A 21531-nucleotide genomic window follows, 5' to 3' on the forward strand; every position below is an offset into this window, starting at 1 on the left:
GTTGCTTCTCAAACAGAGAAACAGCTGCTGCTGCTGCTGCTGCTAAGTCGCTTCAGTCCTGTCTGACTCTGTGCGACTCCATAGACGGCAACCCACCACACTCCACCATTCCTGGAATTCTCAAGGCAAGAACACTGGAGTGGGTTGCCATTTCCTTCTCCAGTGCATGAAAGTGAAAGCTGAGCCTTCAGCAAATGAGGAAAACTACTTGGAGTCACGGAGTTACTTATTGATGGACATAGAAATAATTTCAGGAGATGTTTGCTTTGAGGCGAAACTCAGGTCTGCATAATTGGTCTATAGGCTGAGTCATATCTTTTCTCCTAGCTAGACTATTTCTTTGGATTCCTAAACTGATTAAAGTTTGAACGCTATCTTGGAAATTTAGATTGTATATCAGAGTTTCCAAGAAAAGAATCTTTAATCTCATCTTCGTTTCATTCTTTAAATTTATGGAATTTTTCAAGCTAAAATCAATTTACTTTCTTCCTAGCTGATGATCATCTCTGTTGTCTTCAATTAATAAAATTAGTGTCCCAGTAACAATTTGAAATGGAGAAAACGGACTTAAAAATTGTTATCTCTTTTTAAAAATGTCTTCAGATAAAACATATCAATTATTTAACTAAGACTTCAAATCTATCTCCACTTCAAAATACTGCATTCTAAAACTAATCTTTGCATGCTAAGTCACTTCAGTCGTGTCCAACTCGTTGTGACCCTATGAATTGTAGCCCGCCAGGCTCCTCTGTCCCTAGGATTTTTCAGGCAAGAATACTGGAGTGAGTTGCCATTTCCTGCTCCAGGGGATCTTCCCAACTCAGGAGTCGAACCCATGTCTAATCTTTGAGGGGAGGTATTTTGGCTAAAAACCTGTGGAACAAGAAAGAAATATGTGTCTGCATCATTAACATGATTCAGTGATGTCTGATGGCTTTGTTAGACTTACTGAATGCAAAATATAATTGAAGGACCTGATTTTGTTCTACAAACCAAAAATCCAGCCAACCCACCAACCACCCAGCTGAACAGAAGTCTGGCACCTGTGGCTCTGTAAAAAATAAAATAAAATAATTTGTGAAATTTGATGTCTGTGCACTAATGGACATTACATACTTCCTCAGAGAATTGGCAGTGTATCAGGTGTCCACTGAGTATTTTCTGAACTCAGGGTGTCATTATCTGTTTCTAGTCTAGACCTTAAGGCTACAGGGCTTTAAGATGTAGACAAAGGAGACCTGGTGTGAAAAATGAGGAGCCCTGTTTTCTTTTTACCCAGTAATCTGGGAACATAGGGAAGTTATACATTTCTCTGAACCTGATGTTTTCATTGGTAGAACAAGGGTGTGGACGGACGCCCTGGGATCACTACCTTTGCTGGTGAAAAAACAAGGCTATTTGATAGAGCAAGGCTGTTAAGAAAAGCCTGTGTTCACATGAAAAAGTGCTCAACATCACTCATTATCAGAGAAATGCAAATCAAAACCACAATAAGGTACCATCTCACACCAGTCAGAATGGCTGCCATCAAAAAGTCTACAAACAATAAATGCTGGAGAGGGTGCGGAGAAAAGGGAACCCTCTTACTCTGTTGGTGGGAATGCAAACTAGTACAGCTACTGTTGAGAACACTTTGGAGATTCCTTAAAAAACTGGAAATAGAACTGCCATATGACCCAGCAATCCCACTGCTGGGCATACCCACTGAGGAAACCAGAATGGAAAGAGACACGTGTACCCCAATGTTCATCGCAGCACTGTTTACAATAGCCAGGACATGGAAGCAACCTAGATGTCCATCAGCAGATGAATGGATAAGAAAGCAGTGGTACATATACACAATGGAGTATTACTCAGCCATTAAAAAGAATACATTTGAATCAGTTCTAATGAGGTGGATGAAACTGGAGCCTATTATACAGAGTGAAGTCAGTCAGAAAGAAAAACACTAATACAGTATATTAATGCATATATATGGAATTTAGAAAGATGGTAACAATGACCCTATATGCGAGACAGCAAAAGAGACACGGATATAAAGAATAGACTTTTGGACTCTGTGGGAGAGGGCAAGGGTGGAATGATTTGAGAGAATAGCATTGAAACATGTATATTACCATATGTGAAATAGATCTCCAGTCCAGGTTTGATGCATGAGACAGGGCGCTCAGGGCTGGTGCACTGGGACAACCCTGAGGGATGGGATGGGAGGTGGTGGGGGATGCAGGATGGGGGATACATGCATACCCAAGGCTGATTTGTGTCAAAGTATGGCAAAAACCACTACAATATTGTAAAGTTATTAGCCTCCAATTAAAAAAATAATTAATTAAAAATAATAAAAAAGAAAAACTTGTGTTCAAACATAAAAATTGGGAGATGGATAGCTTTGATTTATGTACACAGAAATATACCAATGTTGCACTCAAACACCTGTAAGACCAAATCTTTGTCCTCAGTAAGCTGTTGTCCTTCTAGGGTAAGCATCACATGTTCATGACACCGACTCTTAACCAAGACTCTCGCCAAGTCATTTCACTTCGAGTGTATGCTTAACATTTGTGGAGAAAGGAAGAGAAGACAACAGAGAGTTTTATTTGCCCTCCTGCCTTAGCATCAAAAAGGAGCTTGAAAGTGGAGGCCGTAGCTGTCAGAGTACTTCCACTGATTTTGCTTAATATGTTTGGAGAAAAAGCTATAGAGTAATGTATTTTGCAATAAAAAATATAACTTCTATATTAACTTTTATGTTAAAATAAAGAGGCAGTATGTAGTAGAAAGGAGTGTGGTCCCTGGAATCAAATTGCTTGGGTTTGAATCCCCAAATTCATTACTTGCTAACTGTGGTTTTAGGCAAGTGACCTAAATTATTTCTCCATGTCTGTAGGATCGGAATGATAGTAGCATCTACCCCATAGGGTTCTCATAAGATGAGAATAAGTTAGTACATACAAAAGTGTATGATGGTCAGGCTTTAAGTGAGTGCTCAAGGAATGCAGCTACTGCTAACTTATGAAAATACTTAGTTGATCCTCAAAGAACGCCTAGTAAATAGAAGTACTGTTCACTTCATGAACAGTATCATCACAAAGATGATGACTAAGATGGCTGTTAAGTTTGAAGCCACAGTTAACTTCACTTCAAAACATTGTGGAAGTGAATGTATCTGATACACAGAAACCCTTTTGAAGGGTGTTTTTAAGTCCTGATGTACTTGACTGGAGAAATAATGAAATATGAGTATACCATGTTTATAACTGTAGCTTTGTTCGTTCCTTATGAAAGTCATAAGCTTTGAGGTTTTCAGTAGAAAAACAGAAATTTAATCTTTGTGGGGCTTCCTGGTGGCTCAGACAATAAAGAGTCTGCCTGCAACGCGGGAGACCCAGGTTTGATCCTTGGGAGGTGAAAAGATAGATTTATGTAAAGTACAGTTGGCTTTCTGTGTCTGTGGGTTCCATTTCCACAAATTTCAACCAACCAGGGATTGAAAATATTTGGGAAAAATAAGTCCAGGAAGTTTCAAAATGCAAAATTTGAATTTGCCACATACTAGTAGCTATTTATATAATATTTACATTGTATTAGGTATTCTAGAAGTGATTCAAAGTGTACAGGAGAATGTGTATAGTTTGTAGGCAAACACTATACCATTTTATATAAGGGGCTTTAGCATCCTTGGATTTTGATATTTGACACTGTTATTTGGTATCAATTCCCCATGGATACCAATGGACAACTGTATCAGTATACAAAGTCTTTACTAATTAATTTCAGAATATTTTTTCATTTATCAAACTCCATAGTTTCACTATGAAGAAGTGGAAGCAGTGATAGATTTTCTTTTCTTGGGCTCCAAAATCACTAAGGATAGTGACTGCAGCCATGAAATTAAAAGACACTTGCTCCTTGGAAAGAAAACCTACGACAAACCTAAATAGCATATTAAAAAGCAGAGACATCTCTGTGCTGGCAAAGGTCCATATAGTCAAAGCTATGGTTTTCCGGTAGTCATGTATGGATATGAGAGTTGGTCCATAAAGAAGGCTGTGCTCAAGAACTGATGCGTTGGAACTGTGGTGCTGGAGAAGACTCTTGAGAGTCCCTTGGACTGCAAGCAGATCAAACCAGCCAGTCCTAAAGGAAATCCATCCTGAATATTCATTGGAAGGACTGATACTGAAGCTGAAGCTCTAATACTTTGGTCACCCGATGCAAAGAACCGACTCATTGGAAAAGACCCTGATGCTGGGAAGGGTTGAAAGCAAAAGAAGAAGTGGGTAGCAGAGGATGAGATGGTTAGATAGCACCACCAACTCAATGGACATGAATTTGAGCAAACTGAGCGATAGTGGAGGACAAAGGAGCCTGGCGTGCTGCAGTCCTTGGGATCACAAAGAGGCAGACATGACTTAGCAATCGAACAACAATAGTAGTTTCATTTCATTTGTAATAATTTGCAAGATATATGAAGTTTATATTAAATTTCATTAAAAAAAGATGTAAGCCCTACTTCACTTTTATTCATATATTTGGTAAGCAGTGTTTTTTTTTAACCTTAAATGATGGAACAGTGAAAATGTGAAATATCTCAAATTGATAAATTCAGTCAGAATCAAAGGAACTACATGCTAATATGTGTTCTAAGAAGGCATCCTAGTTTTGCATTCAGTAACAGTATTTTTAAATTATTATTTAGACCATTCCAGAGTTGACCTTCTTTAATTCCAAATTTCTGCTATATTGGTCATGTAAAAAAACTGCATTATAAGCATTTGGCATGTCTTTCCCCTTTCTTACTCATATTTTGCACAGTTTCTGGAAATAGTTGGTAAAATTATTTGATTAAAGACTATTTTGGTTAAAATAAACCTATAAGTAGAGAAGTTAAAGGGAGTGCTGATACCATTAATAAAAATTCAGATGTCAATTTAGGGACTATTTCTCGCCAAACACTCTGCTGTCAGAAACACAAAAATAAATAATATTCAGTCATACCTACTTGGAGCTCACAAGCAAGTCAGAGGTTTGTGGCTGTAATCAAAGATGAGATAAGGAGGTAAGAAACACACCGTTAGAGAATTATAATGCTTTCATTGTTGCAGTGCTCAGAAAAGGTGGCTTCATGGAATAGCTAGATTTGACATAAATCTCAAAGGAGGGATGGTGTTGCAGTACATAGACAAGATGAGTGGCTAAGACGGAGAAGGCTCCTGGGATATTACTGGTGACTTTAGTGAACAAGCTTAGTATTGTCTAAGTGCCCTGGTATTGAGAAGAATCCCCAGTGCAGCCCTTTCCTACTTCCAGTTTTGCAAGCAGCCAGTTTCTAGTCATCAGGACAGAGACTGTTCTCATCATGTGGTGTCTATGAATGGCCCCTTGGTTGGAAATACCATTTCAGCCGAATGCATTGTCTTCAGTTTTCAGGTGTGTAACGTCAAGAAGAGGCAGCAGAGCCTGATAGTTAAGAGCTGGGATGTTGAAATCATGCGCCTGGTTTGCAGTGCTGGTGTTCTCCCTTACTGGCTGTGTGACCTTTGAGAAGTCAGTGAACCTCTCTGGGCTTGTTTCCTCATTTGAAGGAAAATTAGGGATGATGTTAATAGTACCTACTTTGTTGTGTGGAATAGTTTTCACTGAACGACTTTCTGCTTGTAAAGGGCTCAGAACAGCCGTTAGCCCAGAGCAAGTACTCCAGAAATGTTGTAAAGAAACTGGCCCCACGGGCTGTCCTCCTTTCTGGGGTTGATGTGCTGAGTTGAGCTCAGGGAGCTGCTTCTGGATGTCTCTCCCTGCATCTGCCTCCTCTATCACTTAGGACCCCTGTGCCATGTGAGTGACACCTGGCAATAAAACGCAAGACCTCAACACTCTGATTCTCTGCTTTTATGGCACATTTTATTAGTCTTATTTTGACAAAGAACCCTTTCAGCCTTATTGTGTAAGGACAATAAAACAGATTCTGTGGGTGGTAGTTTTTACTAGCCTTCCATTCTCATTTTCAGGCTTGATGGCTATAAAAGGTTTCCATGTCCAAACAAGTGTAGTGTGGAACACATCTAGGCAGAGAAATGCATGCTAATTCTGTGGAATTTGAGAGGAGGCTTTCGAGTCAGCGTTGCACTAGGTTTGTGTCCTGGTTTGGCCACTTAGCAACAGTCTGGAATTGGGCAAGCTAATCCTGAGGCCTCTCGGTCCAATAGAGGTTCCTCCCTTGCAGAGTTGCTTTCTCATCTGGAATCTTTCTGGGATTCTCTGGTGATTCTGAGCATCCTCCAACCACAGCCTAGAATCCAGCCAGCCCCTGGTTCAGACAACAGGCTCCACAGTGAGGTGGTTATCCTCAACCCTGTTGTCTGTGTCCTTTTGAGTTTATGCTTTCCTTAACAAAATTCCTTTTCTGCCTGTTTAGTGCTGCATTCATAAAGACACGTAGGAAGATTCATGCACCCATCAGACCCATCACCCGTCACCCAGTTCAATGCGCCCAAAACATTGCCATCTTTAACCAGACATCCTCTAAGTTTTTAAAGAAACATTCTTTTAACTATATTTCTCTTACCATGACCACAGTCTCTTGAAATTTCTCTTTAAGAATAAATTTAATGCTTCCCTTCTCCAGTCCCTGCTTCCAGTAATATAATCTGAGAATTCATCCTTTGATTATTGTTTTTAAATATTTTGTACTAAATTGCCCCTTAAGAACAGTAGCATTTATTAGGCATTCAGTTCAGTTCAATTCAGTCACTCAGTCGTATCCGACTGTTTGTGACCCCATGAACTGCAGCACGCCAGGCCTCCCTGTCCATCACCAAATCTCAGAGTTCACCCAAACCCATGACCACTGTGTCAGTGATGCCATCCAACCATCTCATCCTCTGTCGTCCCCTTCTCCTCCTGCTCTCAATCTTTCCCAGCATCAGGGTCTTCAAATGAGTCAGCTCTCCACATCAGGTGGCCAAAGTATTGGAGTTTCAGCTTCAACATCAGTCCCTCCAGGACTGATCTCCTTTAGGATGGACTGATTGGATCTCCTTGCAGTCCAAGGGACTCTCAAGAGTCTTCTCCAACACCACAGGTCAAAAGCATCAATTCTTTGGCTCTCAGCTTTCTTTATAGTCCAACTCTCACATCCATACATCACTACTGGAAAAACCATAGCCTTGACTAGACAGGCCTTTGTTGGCAAAGTAATGTCTCTGCTTTTTAATATGCTATCTAGGTTGGTCATAACTTTCCTTCCAAGGAGCAAGCATCTTTTAATTTCATGGCTGCAATCACCATCTGCAGTGATTTTGGAGCCCAGAAAAATAGTCAGCCATTGTTTCCACTGTTTCCCCATCTATTTGCCATGAAGTGATGGGACCGGATGCCATGATCTTCATTTTCTGAATGTCGAGCTTTAAGCCAACTTTTTCACTCTCCTCTTTCACTTTCATCAAGAGGCTCTTTAGTTCTTCTTCACTTTCTGCCATAAGGGTGGTGTCATCTGCATATCTGAGGTTATTGATATTTCTCCCAGCGATCTTGATTCCAGCTTATGCTTCCTCCAGCCCAGCGTTTCTCATTATGTACTCTTCATATAAGTTAAATAAGCAGGGTGACAATATACAGCCTTGACATACTCCTTTTTCTATTTGTTCCATGTCCAGTTCTAACTGTTGCTTCCTGACCTGCATACAGTTTTCTCAAGAGGCAGGTCAGGTGGTCTGGTATTCCCATCTCTTTCAGAATTTTCCAGTTTATTGGGCATTATTTGCCCAAATTTCCCCAATGAAATTTACAGCAATTATTTATGTTGTTAACAATACTGCTTTTATTTTAAAATCATACTTTTTGAATTCTTAACTTTTGTATCTCAGTGGGTTGGAAGTGACCAAAGTAATTTGTTTAGTAATGGTTAAAGAGTAATGTATTTTCAGAGCTTTTGATTATCTGAGAATGTTTTATGTATTTTTTTTTAACAAATGAAAGCAGTTTGGCTGGTAGTAGCTTTCTTTGATGGAATGTTCTGTCTTTTCTATAAATTTAGTGATGCAAAGGAGAAGTTAAGACTGCTGGATATTTGTTCCTTTGATGGTGACATATTTTCAATTGATTTGTATGTTGACTTTTTTTGTTTTTGTGCATGGATATTGAAGGATTTTTTTTTTAACCCAAGGATTCAAAATTTGTCAGGATGTGGCTTTGAATTGATATTGTTCAGAATACAATGTTGACCTTATTCTTTTCAGTCAGTTTTTTTTTTTCAGTTGTATCTTTGGCTATTCCTTCTGTTTAAATCCTTCAGTTGAGTTTTCTCAGAAGCAGCTATAATTAGACTTGATTTTTCTGATTCTCTGGATCTTAGGTCTTCTTTCATCCATTGGTTTTTTCTCCAGCCCTATGGAGATGCTTTATCTTCTACATCAATGATTTTTAGCAGGATATGTGTATATTTTTTCTTCCCTTCCCCCTCATGTGGATAATATTCCTTCACTTCATTTTTAGAATCCTTATATTGCTTTTCTGTTTCTCTTATAATCTCTTTTTATCTTACCCAGTAGTCTTTTACTAATTTGTGGCTTTCTTCTTCTGGTTTTAGGAGACATATCTAACAACACCAAATGCTTTTCTAAAAATGACATCTGATTCCTCCAGGGAGTTAACTTTAGGAGATGGTTCTTTCTTTGGATCCTTAGCATGCTCTTTTCTTTCCGTATTTATTCAATACTTCCTAGTAGACCTGTATTGACATTTAGATTTTTTTCATTCCAAATTTGGAAATATTCATCTAGACCTGCTCACAGAGAAGATGTATAGATTGACTTTTACCCCACTCTCTGTTCTCTTTTTTGCTAGTAAAAGTCCTCTTTTAGATCTCTGACCTTGTAGCAAGTTGATGACTATAGGCCTTGGTCTACTTTCAGTGAACCAGAAGAATTTCACATAGAGCAGCTATCTCTATATCTTGTTCTCTGTCAGTTAAATGGGTTGTAAGAACTCGAACCTCCAGAATGCAATACCACCATGAATCATTTTGCCTCTAAGTCACCTTCTGTGTAACTGGAACTCCCAGGGTGCTAAATGCTTCCTTTTTTCTTACTCATCTTTTGATCAGTCATGAATTGACAAGGTGGGGGGATTCTCCTCCTACCTCAAAAGTTTCATTCATGACAGAGGGCTGTCTAGGTTTCTGATGGATGCAGATTTTTGCATTTCTGTACAAGATGGCAGAAAGTGGAGACAGGAAGATATACTCAGATTTTCCTACTTCCTTTAAGACCAATAGCTTGTTTCTTGTTGCCTCTAATTACCTTTTTATTTCTAATTTTATTCTTATTCTTTTTTTTTTCTTCTGTAAATTCTCTGATTCTTGTAATAGGTACAAGGTCATTTTTTCTTTTTTGTGGTTGCATGCACCTTTATTTACCTTTCTTTTTAATAGATATTTTAGTGGGAGGCTGAGAGGGGTTGTGTCAATGGCTGGTAGTTAGGCACCATTTAAAACTGTAACCTACATGAAACTACAAAAATAAAACAAAGGATTTCCTGAATATGGAAAAATCCTTGAAAATATTGCTTCTGTAGATATTTGGTGGAAATAAACTCTGCCTTATAGATATTCATCACAAATTGTTATTCAAATGATGGAGGCATTCATGTTCCTATAATACAACCTATGTCTTATGAAAGCTGGGTCATTTTATGAAAGAAAATGTAGTTACATGAATGACTATAGGGGTTCCAATGATTTTCATAAAGTTTTGTTGTTATCTGTAAAAACTGCCTGATCTACGTATCTTATACAGTTAATGGGGTTCTCACGGCAAGTATACTGGGGGTTTGCTGTTCCTTCCTCCAGTGGATCATGTTTTGTCAGAACTCTCCACTATGATTCATCCATCTTGGGTGCCCTGCATGGCATAGCTCATAGCTTCATTGAGTTATGCAAGTCCCTTTGACATGACAAGGCAGTGAAGGGGAGGTGAAGAGGGCAAAGGAGAAGAGGGCAACAGAGGAGGAGATGATAGAATGACATCACCGATGCAAAGGACATGAACTTGGGCAAACTCCAGGGGACGGTGAGGGACAGGAAAGCCTGGCATGCTGCAGCCCATTGGGTCACAAAGAGTTGGGCAGAACTTGATGACTGAACAACAAGTGTTCTAGAGCTGAAACAGTTGTTATAAATCATTTAGTCTAAGAGTTGTGAATTCACTTGTCTTCAGAGACCAAAAAATGACTTGCAAATGCGTGAATTAGGCTGGTTTAACACAACCATGAGTCAGAGGAACTAGAGAGAAGTGGAAATTACTCTTTCCATCAAATCCTTAGGACATCAATATATCAAAACAGTGTAAATATCAAAAACAGTATAATATAAACCACTCTCCCATTATAGAGATGGAATTGAGGTCAAGAGATATCAGTAGGTTTGCCCAAAGTTAAGAGAATCTATGAATCTTGACCAGAACCAGCTATATAATTCTAGGAACCAATGAACAATAAAATATGGAGCTCCTTGTTCAACAATTATTAAGAATTTCAAGATAGTAACAGCAAAACATTAAACCTAGCATCATACTCTGTATAACTGCATGAGATACACACCCTTAGACCCATACCTGGTCTTCACTTCTGATTTAGAATTTATACATCCTAACAGAAAGAAACACACAGATACTCTCACCCGCAGCCACCAAAAAAATTGATAATGGAGATGGGGTTAAAATTAAGGCCTTGGCTTTGACACTGCAGTAAGTAAACTGACTTTGCTTAGAAGAGGGCTTTTGTAGGAAGTTTTAGAACCATTGCTTTTTGTTCCTGTCTGAATTCAGGTTTTATGGATTTTTAGTTGGTGATTTTCAATCCTAAAGTTCAAAACTCTTCTCTAAAGGTTACTTCTGACTTGAATTCCAGGATGTTTGAAGAGTCAGTCAGTCCAGGAATGAAACTCAGGGACATTTGTTTCTACCATTGAGTCTTACTCAGCTCTCTGAGCTCCCTACTATTGTTCTTTTCTTCTTACCTCAAAAGAGCTTTGTAACCTGAATCATCTCCTTAAATAACCTTTACAAAAAATCTTACTTGTTATGGTTTATCAGAAGGGAAGGGGAAAGGCATAAATTAGAATGGAATTAACATATACACACTACTATATATAAGATAGATAAACAACAAAGACCTACTGTATAGCACAGAGAAATCTACTCAATATGTTGTAATACCCTGTAAGGGAAATTAATCTGAAAAAAAAAAAAATATATATATATATATATATATACCATACTGTAGACCATATATATACTATACTGTAGACCGTATATCAAGTGGACCTTAGAAAGCATCACTACAAACAAAGCTAGTGGAGGTGATGGAATTCCAGTTGAGCTATTTCAAATCCTGAAAGATGATGCTGTGAAAGTGCTGCACTCAATATGCCAGCAAAATTGGAAAACTCAGCAGTGGCCACAGGACTGGAAAAGGTCAGTTTTCATTCCAATCCCAAAGAAAGGCAAGGCCAAAGAATGCTCAAACTACTGCACAATTGCACTCATCTCACACACTAGCAAAGTAATGCTCAAAATTCTCCAAGCCAGGCTTCAGCAATACGTGAACCGTGAACTTCCTGATGTTCAAGCTGGTTTTAGAAAAGGCAAAGGAACCAGAGATCAAATTTCCAACATCCACTGGATCATGGAAAAAGCAAGAGAGTTCCAGAAAAACATCTATTTCTGCTTTATTGACTATGCCAAAGCCTTTGACTGTGTGGATCACAATAAATTGTGGAAAATTCTGAAAGAGATGGAATACCAGACCACCTGACCTGCCTCTTCAGAAACCTATATGCAGGACAGGAAGCAACAGTTAGAACTGGACATGGAACAACAGACTGGTTCTAAATAGGAAAAGGAGTATGTCAAGGCTGTATATTGTCACCCTGCTGATTTAACTTATATGCCTAGTACATCATGAGAAACGCTGGACTGGAAGAAGCACAAGCTGGAATCAAGATTGCCAGGAGAAATATCAATAACCTCAGATATGCAGATGACACTACCCTTATGGCAGAAGGTGAAGAACAACTAAAAAGCCTCTAGATGAAAGTGAAAGAGGAGAGTGAAAAAGTTGGCTTAAAACTCAACATTCAGAAAACGAAGATCATGGCATCTGGTCCCATCGCTTCATGGGAAATAGATGGGGAAACAGTGGAAACAGTGTCAAACTTTATTTTTTAGGCTCCAAAATCACTGCAGATGGTGATTGCAGCCATGAAATTAAAAGACGCTTACTCCTTGGAAGGAAAGTTATGACCAATCTAGACAGGATGTTCAAAAGCAGAGACATTACTTTGCCAAAAAAGGTCCATCTAGTCAAGGCTATGGTTTTTCCAGTGGTCATGTATGTATGTGAGAGTTGGGACTGTGAAGAAAGCTGAGCGCTGAAGAATTGATGCTTTTGAACTGTGGTGTTGGAGAAGACTCTTGAGAGTCCCTTGGACTGCAAGGAGATCCAATCAGTCCATCCTAAAGGAGATCAGTCCTGGTTGTTCATTGGAAGGACTGATGCTGAGGCTGAAACTCCAATATTTTGGCCACCTCATGCAAAGAGTTGACTCATTGGAAAAGACCCTGATGCTGGGAGGGATTGGGGGCAGGAGGAGAAGGGGACGACAGAGGATGAGATGGCTGGATAGCATCACAGACTCGATGTACATGAGTTTGGGTGAACTCCAGGAGTTGGTGATGGACAGGGAGGTCTGCTGTGCTGTGATTCATGGGGTCACAAAGAGTTGGACACAACTGAGTGACTGAACTGAACTGAGACCATATATATAATTATGGTCTACAGTCCATGGCAGTCGCAAAAGAGTCGGACATGATTTAGCTAGTAAACAACAAAAACAGTGTGTATATATAATGTATAACTAATGTATCACTGTGCTGTACACCTGAAATTGACATGACATTGTAAGTCAACTATACTTCAACTAAAAATAAATCAGACTCAAAAAAAAAATTCTTATTTGAAATTTTTACATGGCTTGGAAACACGGAAAGCAAATTTCCTTGTTGCAAAGTTAACTAGTCACTTTCTCCTTTGTGTTCATTTACAACTTGTAACCCAAGATACCATGAGCAGCATGATCTCAGGAATTCTGTTCTGTGACATCAACCAGTTTTTAAAGGCACAACTATTTATACTCAGAAAAATTAAAAAATGAGATTGGGAATTGACTACCAGGTTGAGGTTTTTTGCAGTAACCATATATTATATATATGCACACACACTATGTATATAAGTTATATAAAGTCTTGGTATTTATGTAAAGTCTTTAAAAGAGGTAAACGTTCAATTCATCTAACATTGAAAGAGAACTTAAAGATTTTCCCCATTAAAAAAAGTGACCATCTAACAGCTGGACAGAGTTTGGGATAGTATAAGTGAAAGTGAAAGTGAAGTCGCTCAGTCCTGTCCAACTCTTTGCGACCCCATGGACCCCAGGCTCCTCAGTCCATGGAATTTTCCAGGCAAGAGTACTGGAGTGGGTTGCCAATTCCTTCTCCAGGGGATCTTCCCAACCCAGGGATCAAACCTGGGTCTCGCGCACTGCAGGCAGACGCTTAACAGTTGTACATCAGATGGATGGTTTGGATTCCAAATAGGTTCCTTTAGTGATATCCAGAAAGATGCCAATAAAAATTTGTTAAAAAATGAAGGGGAAAAGTGTTACCTACTTTAAAAATACTAAAGTTTTTTCTTTTAAAAATGAACATCAGGTAAGTCATTTACTTAATCTCTGTATCAGGCAAAGAATTCCAAACTATCTTATATACCTTCATATTGTTCAAATCTATCCATTCATGAGCCATGAACTAGAGGAAATTCACATGCTGGAAGAAGAAAAGATGAGTGAATAGGCAAACATAATAACTGAACGAAAGAATAATTGTTACAAATATAATTATTAATATTTAAAATATTTCCTGTATGCCATTCATGGTAAGTGTACATGTTTAGCCTGCACTGAAGTCACTAGTTGTGTTTAATCCCTGGTTGGGACAAAGGTGTGTGTGTGGGGGGGTTCATTTAATGGAATTTTTTCACTCATGTATTTCAGAATATGCTATGAAATATTTAAACTGAGTATCATAGAATGCTTTTTAAACTTTCCACAGGTGGAAATTTTCATATGGCCTTTATATATTTACCTATGGAATCCGGTTCCTGAAAAAGGTAGGATCTGTCAAATTATTTTATATAATTCTCATGTAATTGTAAGTGTACATCTCATGCTTTCTGTTGTGACAGAAGTAGTATTTTAAACAGTCGTAAGACTTGCTAAGAGTTATTTGTGCATTTTCTTTGATTTATAAAAATATTGGTGATTTATTCTTTGTAGTAAATAACTTTTAGGCATATGTAGAAAATAGTTTCGAAAATAATTAGTTTTTCCAGTGATAGATATTGCTAAGCCCTCGGACCACTCTAGTTGGTTATCTGCTACCCATAGGCTTTAGGAACTTATAAAATTCATCTGAGGCTTGAAAAGAAGTTAGAGTTACCACATCACACAACTTAAAAAGGTCAGTTGTGGCATTGAGTATTATTACCATAGCCTTTGCCAGTAGAAATTAGAATTTAGTGTCTTGCAAAGCTACCAACAAGGTGACACCAACTGCCAGTGGAAAATTCCATTCCTTTCCTAGACTGTGCTTTGCTATTCTGCATAAAACAAGGCACCGTTACCTATGAAAACAATTCTTTGAGGCTGTCATAGTCTTTTTGTTCATTATTTCAATGCTTAATAGCACTAACAAGTTAGGCTGCTTAACTTCAAGTCTCACAGTCATACAATAGTGAGTTGGCAGAAGATGGAAACTTATTTTTTAAAAATATTTTATGGTGTTATCCTTTAAAGTGGTATCAGTGTTATCTTTATTTAGCACATTTTTATTTTCAAAGTGGGGCATTGTGCCAAGTGACATTCCTTACTTGTAAATTCTCATGTAAATATTTGTATGAAAATTATATATATTTTTTAAGTCTGAGTTGTAAGATATTGTCTGCCTGTGGCAAATTCTATTATAAATAATGGTTGTTTCCCAGTATCGTAGTTTCCTAGAGGAAATATTCTTTTTGCTTGTTCTCTTATCCTTTAGCAACTGCACTTATTTTTCACTTAATAAAACTACATGGCCCAGCAGCCATCTGAATAGATTTAAAAGCATGAACTTCACTTTGTACGCTAAGTATGAAGACATTCTCAACTGGGGTAAATAAATGTGGTGGAAAGTGTTTATTTTGGAACCCTACTGTTCCAGTTTTTAAGTTTACTTATCTGGGGGGAAATGGAAAGAATTGGCTGTAGAGCTGTAGAGAGAAAAAATGGCTATAGAGCTTTTATACTTCCAACTTTACTACTTCAGAAGAGGAAATAACTTTGGATGGAATTTCAGCTGACCTGGGAGAGCTGGGCTTCATGGGAATATTGAGTTGCTAACTGAGGTCAAGGTTTGGAATTCATGTCAGGTTCTATTGATGATGGTGAGCAAGGAGAGATGGTGAGAGCCAGGAGCGCTTTTTTGCCCTTTTCCCTAGATCTGCAGGATGTGGTCTCTTTTAAAAGCTCTCGTTCAGTAAGCCTGGCCATCTGTCATCAGAACAGGAGACACTTTGACACAGCTCTGCTTCATTCTGTCCCTACACAGACCAAGTGGAACCAAATGGAACGATAGTAGTTTTCATTCCCTAGTTTTCAGTGGCTCTGTAGAAGGCAGTAAGAGAGTTTCTCAATGGAATGTTTGCTTGAAAATTGTTGTTCCTTAAACTGTAACCATTTCAGCTGCTTCTATATGTAATAAATGCTTAAAATGAAGAGAGCTAGATGTTGTTCTTGTTGGATTAATTTGTATTGGGGGTTTCTTCCTTTGATACTAAGAAGCACTCAGTTTGGGATGAGCTGTATGGTTTAGAGTTTGGTCATAATGCAAGATAGAAAAGTGTACGTAGAATCCATATGACTGAGCTAACCGCAGAGGACATCATAAGCTATCTTGTCCAACTCTTTCATTTCACGGCTGAGGGAGCGGGAAATCCAGAAAGGGTAGGTGGCATTCTACAGGTCACACAGTGAGTTTATGAAAGGGCTGAATCTGAAGTGGAACATACACTGCTCTCTCTTATTCTAGTACTTTCCCCCACTCTACCAGCCTGCCTGAACCACAGCATGGTTTTCAGAGGACTTCCTTCTTTGGCTAAGTTAGGAAACTTAACCTAATGTAGTTGTTGTTTCTGTTTGTAGAACTTTAACATATTCCAGTTTTTCTGAAGAAAGGCTATATGATGGGAAAAGACCCTATGTGACTAGAAATAGTTTTCGTATGCAAGGTATTTAGAAGCGTAAGAGAAATATTGATCTGTTGTACCTTTTATCATTTACTCTGTGTTGATTTCCCCTCCACTGTGTCATAGATCCTATAGTTGATGTGTGAACATATCTTCAGAGCAAGACACAGGCTGACTTCCACATGAATTGTCTCAGGGTCCTGGGCACCTACCTCCCTCTTGTACTGACCCAGTATAGGTGATCAATTGTGTGGCCACCCTATGGATAGTTCTATAAAAAGGATGAAATCATTGGCCTCATATTTTCAGGCATCCTACAAAGAAAGTGTATGTGTGTGTTCACTCATAGGAAATCAACAAAATGTTTTCTATAGTTTCATGATGACAGATAAGAGGGTGCACCTCATTTATGCTGAGGAGCCAGTGCTTAGGTGCGTAGATGTTATATGCTGTCTTTGCTTTCTTAGCTCAAACCTGCCTTAGAGACAGCAGTAACTCTGATGATAGAAGTAGACCCTGGCAGGCAAGACCTTACACACACGTTAGTGAACTATTAAGTGAAGTCATTGTTGAGTTAGTAGGATGTATTTAAATAGTAGAATCTAAAATATTTAAATAGTTTTAATAGTCTGCTCCTGTAATTGTTGACACAAGTGACTCTTTGCTCCATAAATATGATTGGCAGAGACAAGTACTTCATAAAAGAATGCACAGAATTAGTTGAGGTACTCCGAAGTCCCAGCACACAATGTACTCACACAAATTAATACATTTTTCTAGGTCTTGAAAGGAACCATATGTCAAACCTTTGAAAATAGAGTAAGTTATCTCTCACTTATTATTACCTTTTTTCTCATTTGTAGGTGGAAGTTTATATTGAGTAGAGTTCCTTAAATACTTTCTTTGAGTTCCTTTACTAATTTTTTAAAAATATAGTGTCACAGGAAATCCATGAGATACATTTGCAACCAGGACTTAGGTAATTTTTTTTTCTACGTAATCTATCCATTAGGCTAATATAGTAACAACTTTTTGACCATAAGGCACATTTTATATCACAGTTTTCTACACATGCATGCGTGTGTGTGTGCTAAGTCACTTCAGTCATGTCTGACTCTTTGTGACCCTGTGGACTATAGCCCGACCAGGCTACTCTGTCCATGGGATTCTCCAGGCAAGAATAGAGTGGGTTACCATGCCCTCCTCCAAGGGGTCTTCCTGACCCAGGGATCGAACCTGCGTCTCTTATGTATCCAGCATTGGCAGGCGGGTCCTTTACCACTAGCACAAACTGGAAAGCCCTTACACATGCATATATATAATTAAAATAAAGTTTACTCAAAATATATCTCTACCTAATCTCTCTATCAGTCAGGGTCTCCATTAGGAGATAGAAATCATAGGAGTGATTCTTGGAGTGACTATAATGTAAAGAATTATAAACTAAGAGCCAGTCACTAAGATGATACTATTCAGAGTAATTGATCTGCTGTTTGCTACCAGTCTGCCATGAGATAAGGAGCTTGACTTGAATGTAAATCAACTCACTGCTTCTTTTTTTGAGAGTCTGTCTCTGAAGAAGAATCGGCTGAACTGAACAGTGCGCTTAGCAACGTAGTTAATTGACATTCTGATGAAACAGTAACACACATTTCAAGGACTGGCGCTTGTCTGCCCACAACACTTTGCTCAGTGCTGCACTGAGGTCTCATGGAGGCAGCAACAGCAGGAAGAAGCTATAGCTCTGAGGATGGAGGCTTGTGGTGAGGGGTTGGAGTTATTAGAACCTGGACACTTGAAGAAGGAACCATGGAGCTGGACAGGCCTCTGCTGAGAAAACGCTGACCGGCTGTTATGTCTCAGAAACCACAAGGAGGCTGATTCGGAGAATGAGGGAAGAATGCAACCAACTGCAGCCGCTGGGATGCACTGTCTGGGGTGCAGATGCATGCTGGAGGGTGGGGTGGGAGTGGGGCTGGGGGTGAAGGCGAGAACGGGAAGCAAAACAGAAAGGAGCCATCCTTTCTTCATCTAGCAGTCTTCCTGCCTCCTCTAATGCCTACCTAGAGTCAGAGCTCAGCAAGGGACCAGCTCCTTGGAGCCAGCTCAAGACTGTCCACCTTATGAAATCATGAGTGAGGGTTAGATGGGGAGTGAGACTACCTCTAAGGGATAAGTAAAACATGAGAAAAAGAAACAAGCACAGAGTGTTCTCGAAAGGCTGCTGCTATTGCTGCTCAGTCACGTCTGACTCTTCACAAACCTTTGGGCCATAGTGCGCCACGCTCCTCTGTCCAAGGGATTTCCCAGGCAAGGATCCTGGAGTGACATTTATCATTTTTGAATACTGCTTTGGGTTTTTTTCATTTTTATATTTTAGAAATTCTATCAAAGAACAAAGATTTTTGAAGTTATCTTTTACTCTACCTAATCCAAACTAAATAGCTTTTGGTGATGCGCTATACACTTTGTTAAGAGCATATCTAATACCACATGTTAACAGAATCAAGCGATGACAGGCATTATTCACTGGGATCTGACCACTAAATAAAATTCTTTTATGCAAAAGAAAAAAAAGCAGACTTCCCACTGTGCTGCATTCTATGATACAGTCTGACAACTTACCATAATTTATTTCATTACATTTTAAAAATATGCAAATTGCTGCAGATTATATTGACTTCATGACTAACCAGGGGTGAAAACTCACATTTGAAAAGTACCTTGGCCAACTGAGCACTTTACCCACTTCCCTTAAACTTTCCGAACCTGGCCTGAATTATGGCATAACTTCTCATTATTCATTGGGTGTGCTTTTCAAAGGTCAGCAAAGAAAGCCAGAATATTCCTCTGGTGTCATGTTTCAAGGTGTTCCCTTTTCCTTGTTAGTTCTCTTGGAATCTTTCTGAAGTGAAAGCAGCATTGTCATCCTTTTGCCTATTTTGATATGGAAGTAAAAATTGTCCAGTCATTATAATATGTGTCCAGTAAGAGTTTTTTTGTATTATTTTAAAAAAATTTGAAATTGCTTACAGCACATCGCTTGTTTAAGGACTCTTGACACTGGGAGTTTTACTTAAGAAAAAGGCCCCATCAAATGTCATAGAATACAGTAGACATTGGAAAGGGACCCTAAAGATCAACTGCCTCAAATTTCTCATTTCAGAAAAGAAGAAACAATTTTAAAAGAATCAATTGACTTGCCTGAAGAAAGAATCTCTGCCAGTCTTGTGGTCTTTACAATTTCTAGGTTGTTTTAAAAAAATAAAATAAAATTTAGAAAACTAGTTTCAAAATCTAGCAGTTCAAGAAATGTTTTTAATTTTTATTAATAAATTCACCAGACTACGAAATAGAAGTCACATTACTATGGGAGAACATCACAGGACTGAAGTTTCAGTCTCTGCTCTGCCAGTTGAGCTTAACGGTACCTTTGCTCCCTGAAACCTTATTTTTCTTGTCTGTGAAATGGGAAGATGATGCTTGCCTTGGCTTTCTTAGCTTGCATGTAGGAGTTCTGTGGAAACTCTGTAGTATTTTGAAAATGTAAGATGTAACACTAATTATTACTGATTTAGAGGGGGCTCACAGCTGTGAATGCCTGTCTCCTACAATCCTCTGACATGAAGCTTTCCATCTTGTGCTGCAGCTGCCATCTAGTCCAGTGAAATCCTTTGTCCTGACTTTGCTTTTAGGCTTGCAAACAGGTAAATGAGCTACCTGGAATGGAAATTATCTGGCATGACCTGAGGAAATTGCCTTTCAAGGCTTCTCCTTATTGTATCTTCATATCTCCTTCCCACATCTGTCCTCTTGAATATTTTCTGATTCCCTCATACCTTTCATTTGCCCTTGACTTATATCTGGTATCCTATCTGAGAAGAATATTCTGAAGCCAAAGAGAAACTGAAGATAGTGTGTTTCAGTGAGGACCCTGAAGAAGGAGCCAGAAGACCTGGCCATTAATCAGTTTTGCAATGTTAAACAAGTTAGATTCTCTGGGATTGAATTGCTACATCTCTAAAATTAGTAATGTAGACTAATGCAACATTTTAAATTATTTTTATTTTATTATTTTTAATATATATAACATTTTAAAACTCTTACTCCATAATTCAGTGAAGATTTTGAAATAGCTGATCATTATGGCAAGCTGGTACAAACCTGTTTAGAAAGCAAAATGGTGATGTAGAATAATAACCATAAGAATGTTCATATACTGTGACTTAGCAATTCAACTCTTATGAATTTATCCTGAGGAATGAATTATATGAAAGCAAAAAATATACATGTATAAAGTTTTATTACAACTTAAAAATATTTATATACACATACACTTATATGCAAATTATACAGCAAATCCAAAATAGAATGCAAAACAACCTTGATGCCTAATATTAGAATTGTTTACATTGTTGTTATCAAAATGGCAAAATAGCATGCAACTACTTAAAAATAATAACTATAAAATTACGATATTATTTGTAGTGCTAGTAAAATATTAAGTAGAACGTTACATGAAAATAAGTAACAAACTCATTGCTTTGAAAGCTCATTGATTTTGCTTTTAAAATCATATATATATAGCAAATTGGATATAACAGGTAAAAATGTTAAGACTTCTTTTAGAGAGGAATTGTGGATGGTTAATTTTTCTCAAAATATCTTTACTATTTTCTTTTTTATTTAAAAAGTTAACCTTAAGATACAGGAATTAAGATGGAAATGATTGTGCATGATTTGTGAAACTATGGATTATGAAAGTATTTGCAGTTGTAACTTTTAAAAAAGAGAAAAATTTTTTTGAAGTTGGGTTGCATTTAAATGGCAAAGACATATGGAAGTTTCATTAAAAAACTCCCCGTCTGTTCTTATTTTCCTAATCCTGACTGCCCTAGTCCCCACGTTTTCTCTCAGGGCTTCTCTGAGGTCTTATTGCCCAGAATGCCCCACTATGGCCCTAGCATAGACTTCTTTCTTAACTTTTTATTTTGTATTGAGGTATAGCCAATTGAATTCTTTCTGAAGTGAAGACTCAGACACAACTGGGCGACTGAACAACAACAACATAGCCAATTAACAATGTTGTGATAGTTTCAAGTGAACAACAAAGGGACTCAGCCATAGATCTGTATGTATCCACTTTCCCTCATACTCCACTCCCATCCAAGCTGCCTCATGACACTGAACAGGGTT

General features: G+C 38.3%; 1 protein-coding gene across 3 annotated transcripts in view; it reads left to right on the forward strand.

Moving 5' to 3' along the window:
- The window catches only part of CERS6 (ceramide synthase 6), a 354269-nt gene that overhangs the window by 195826 nt on the left and 136912 nt on the right, over positions 1-21531 (forward strand). For all 3 annotated transcript variants that reach the window (XM_070357931.1, XM_070357951.1, XM_070357941.1), the window contains exon 4: positions 14166-14223. In XM_070357931.1, the coding sequence (XP_070214032.1) occupies positions 14166-14223 (58 nt within the window). The remainder of the gene's footprint in view (positions 1-14165; positions 14224-21531) is intronic.

This window comes from Bos mutus, chromosome 2 (genome assembly GCF_027580195.1).
Source record: "Bos mutus isolate GX-2022 chromosome 2, NWIPB_WYAK_1.1, whole genome shotgun sequence".
Taxonomy (NCBI): Eukaryota; Metazoa; Chordata; class Mammalia; order Artiodactyla; family Bovidae; genus Bos; species Bos mutus.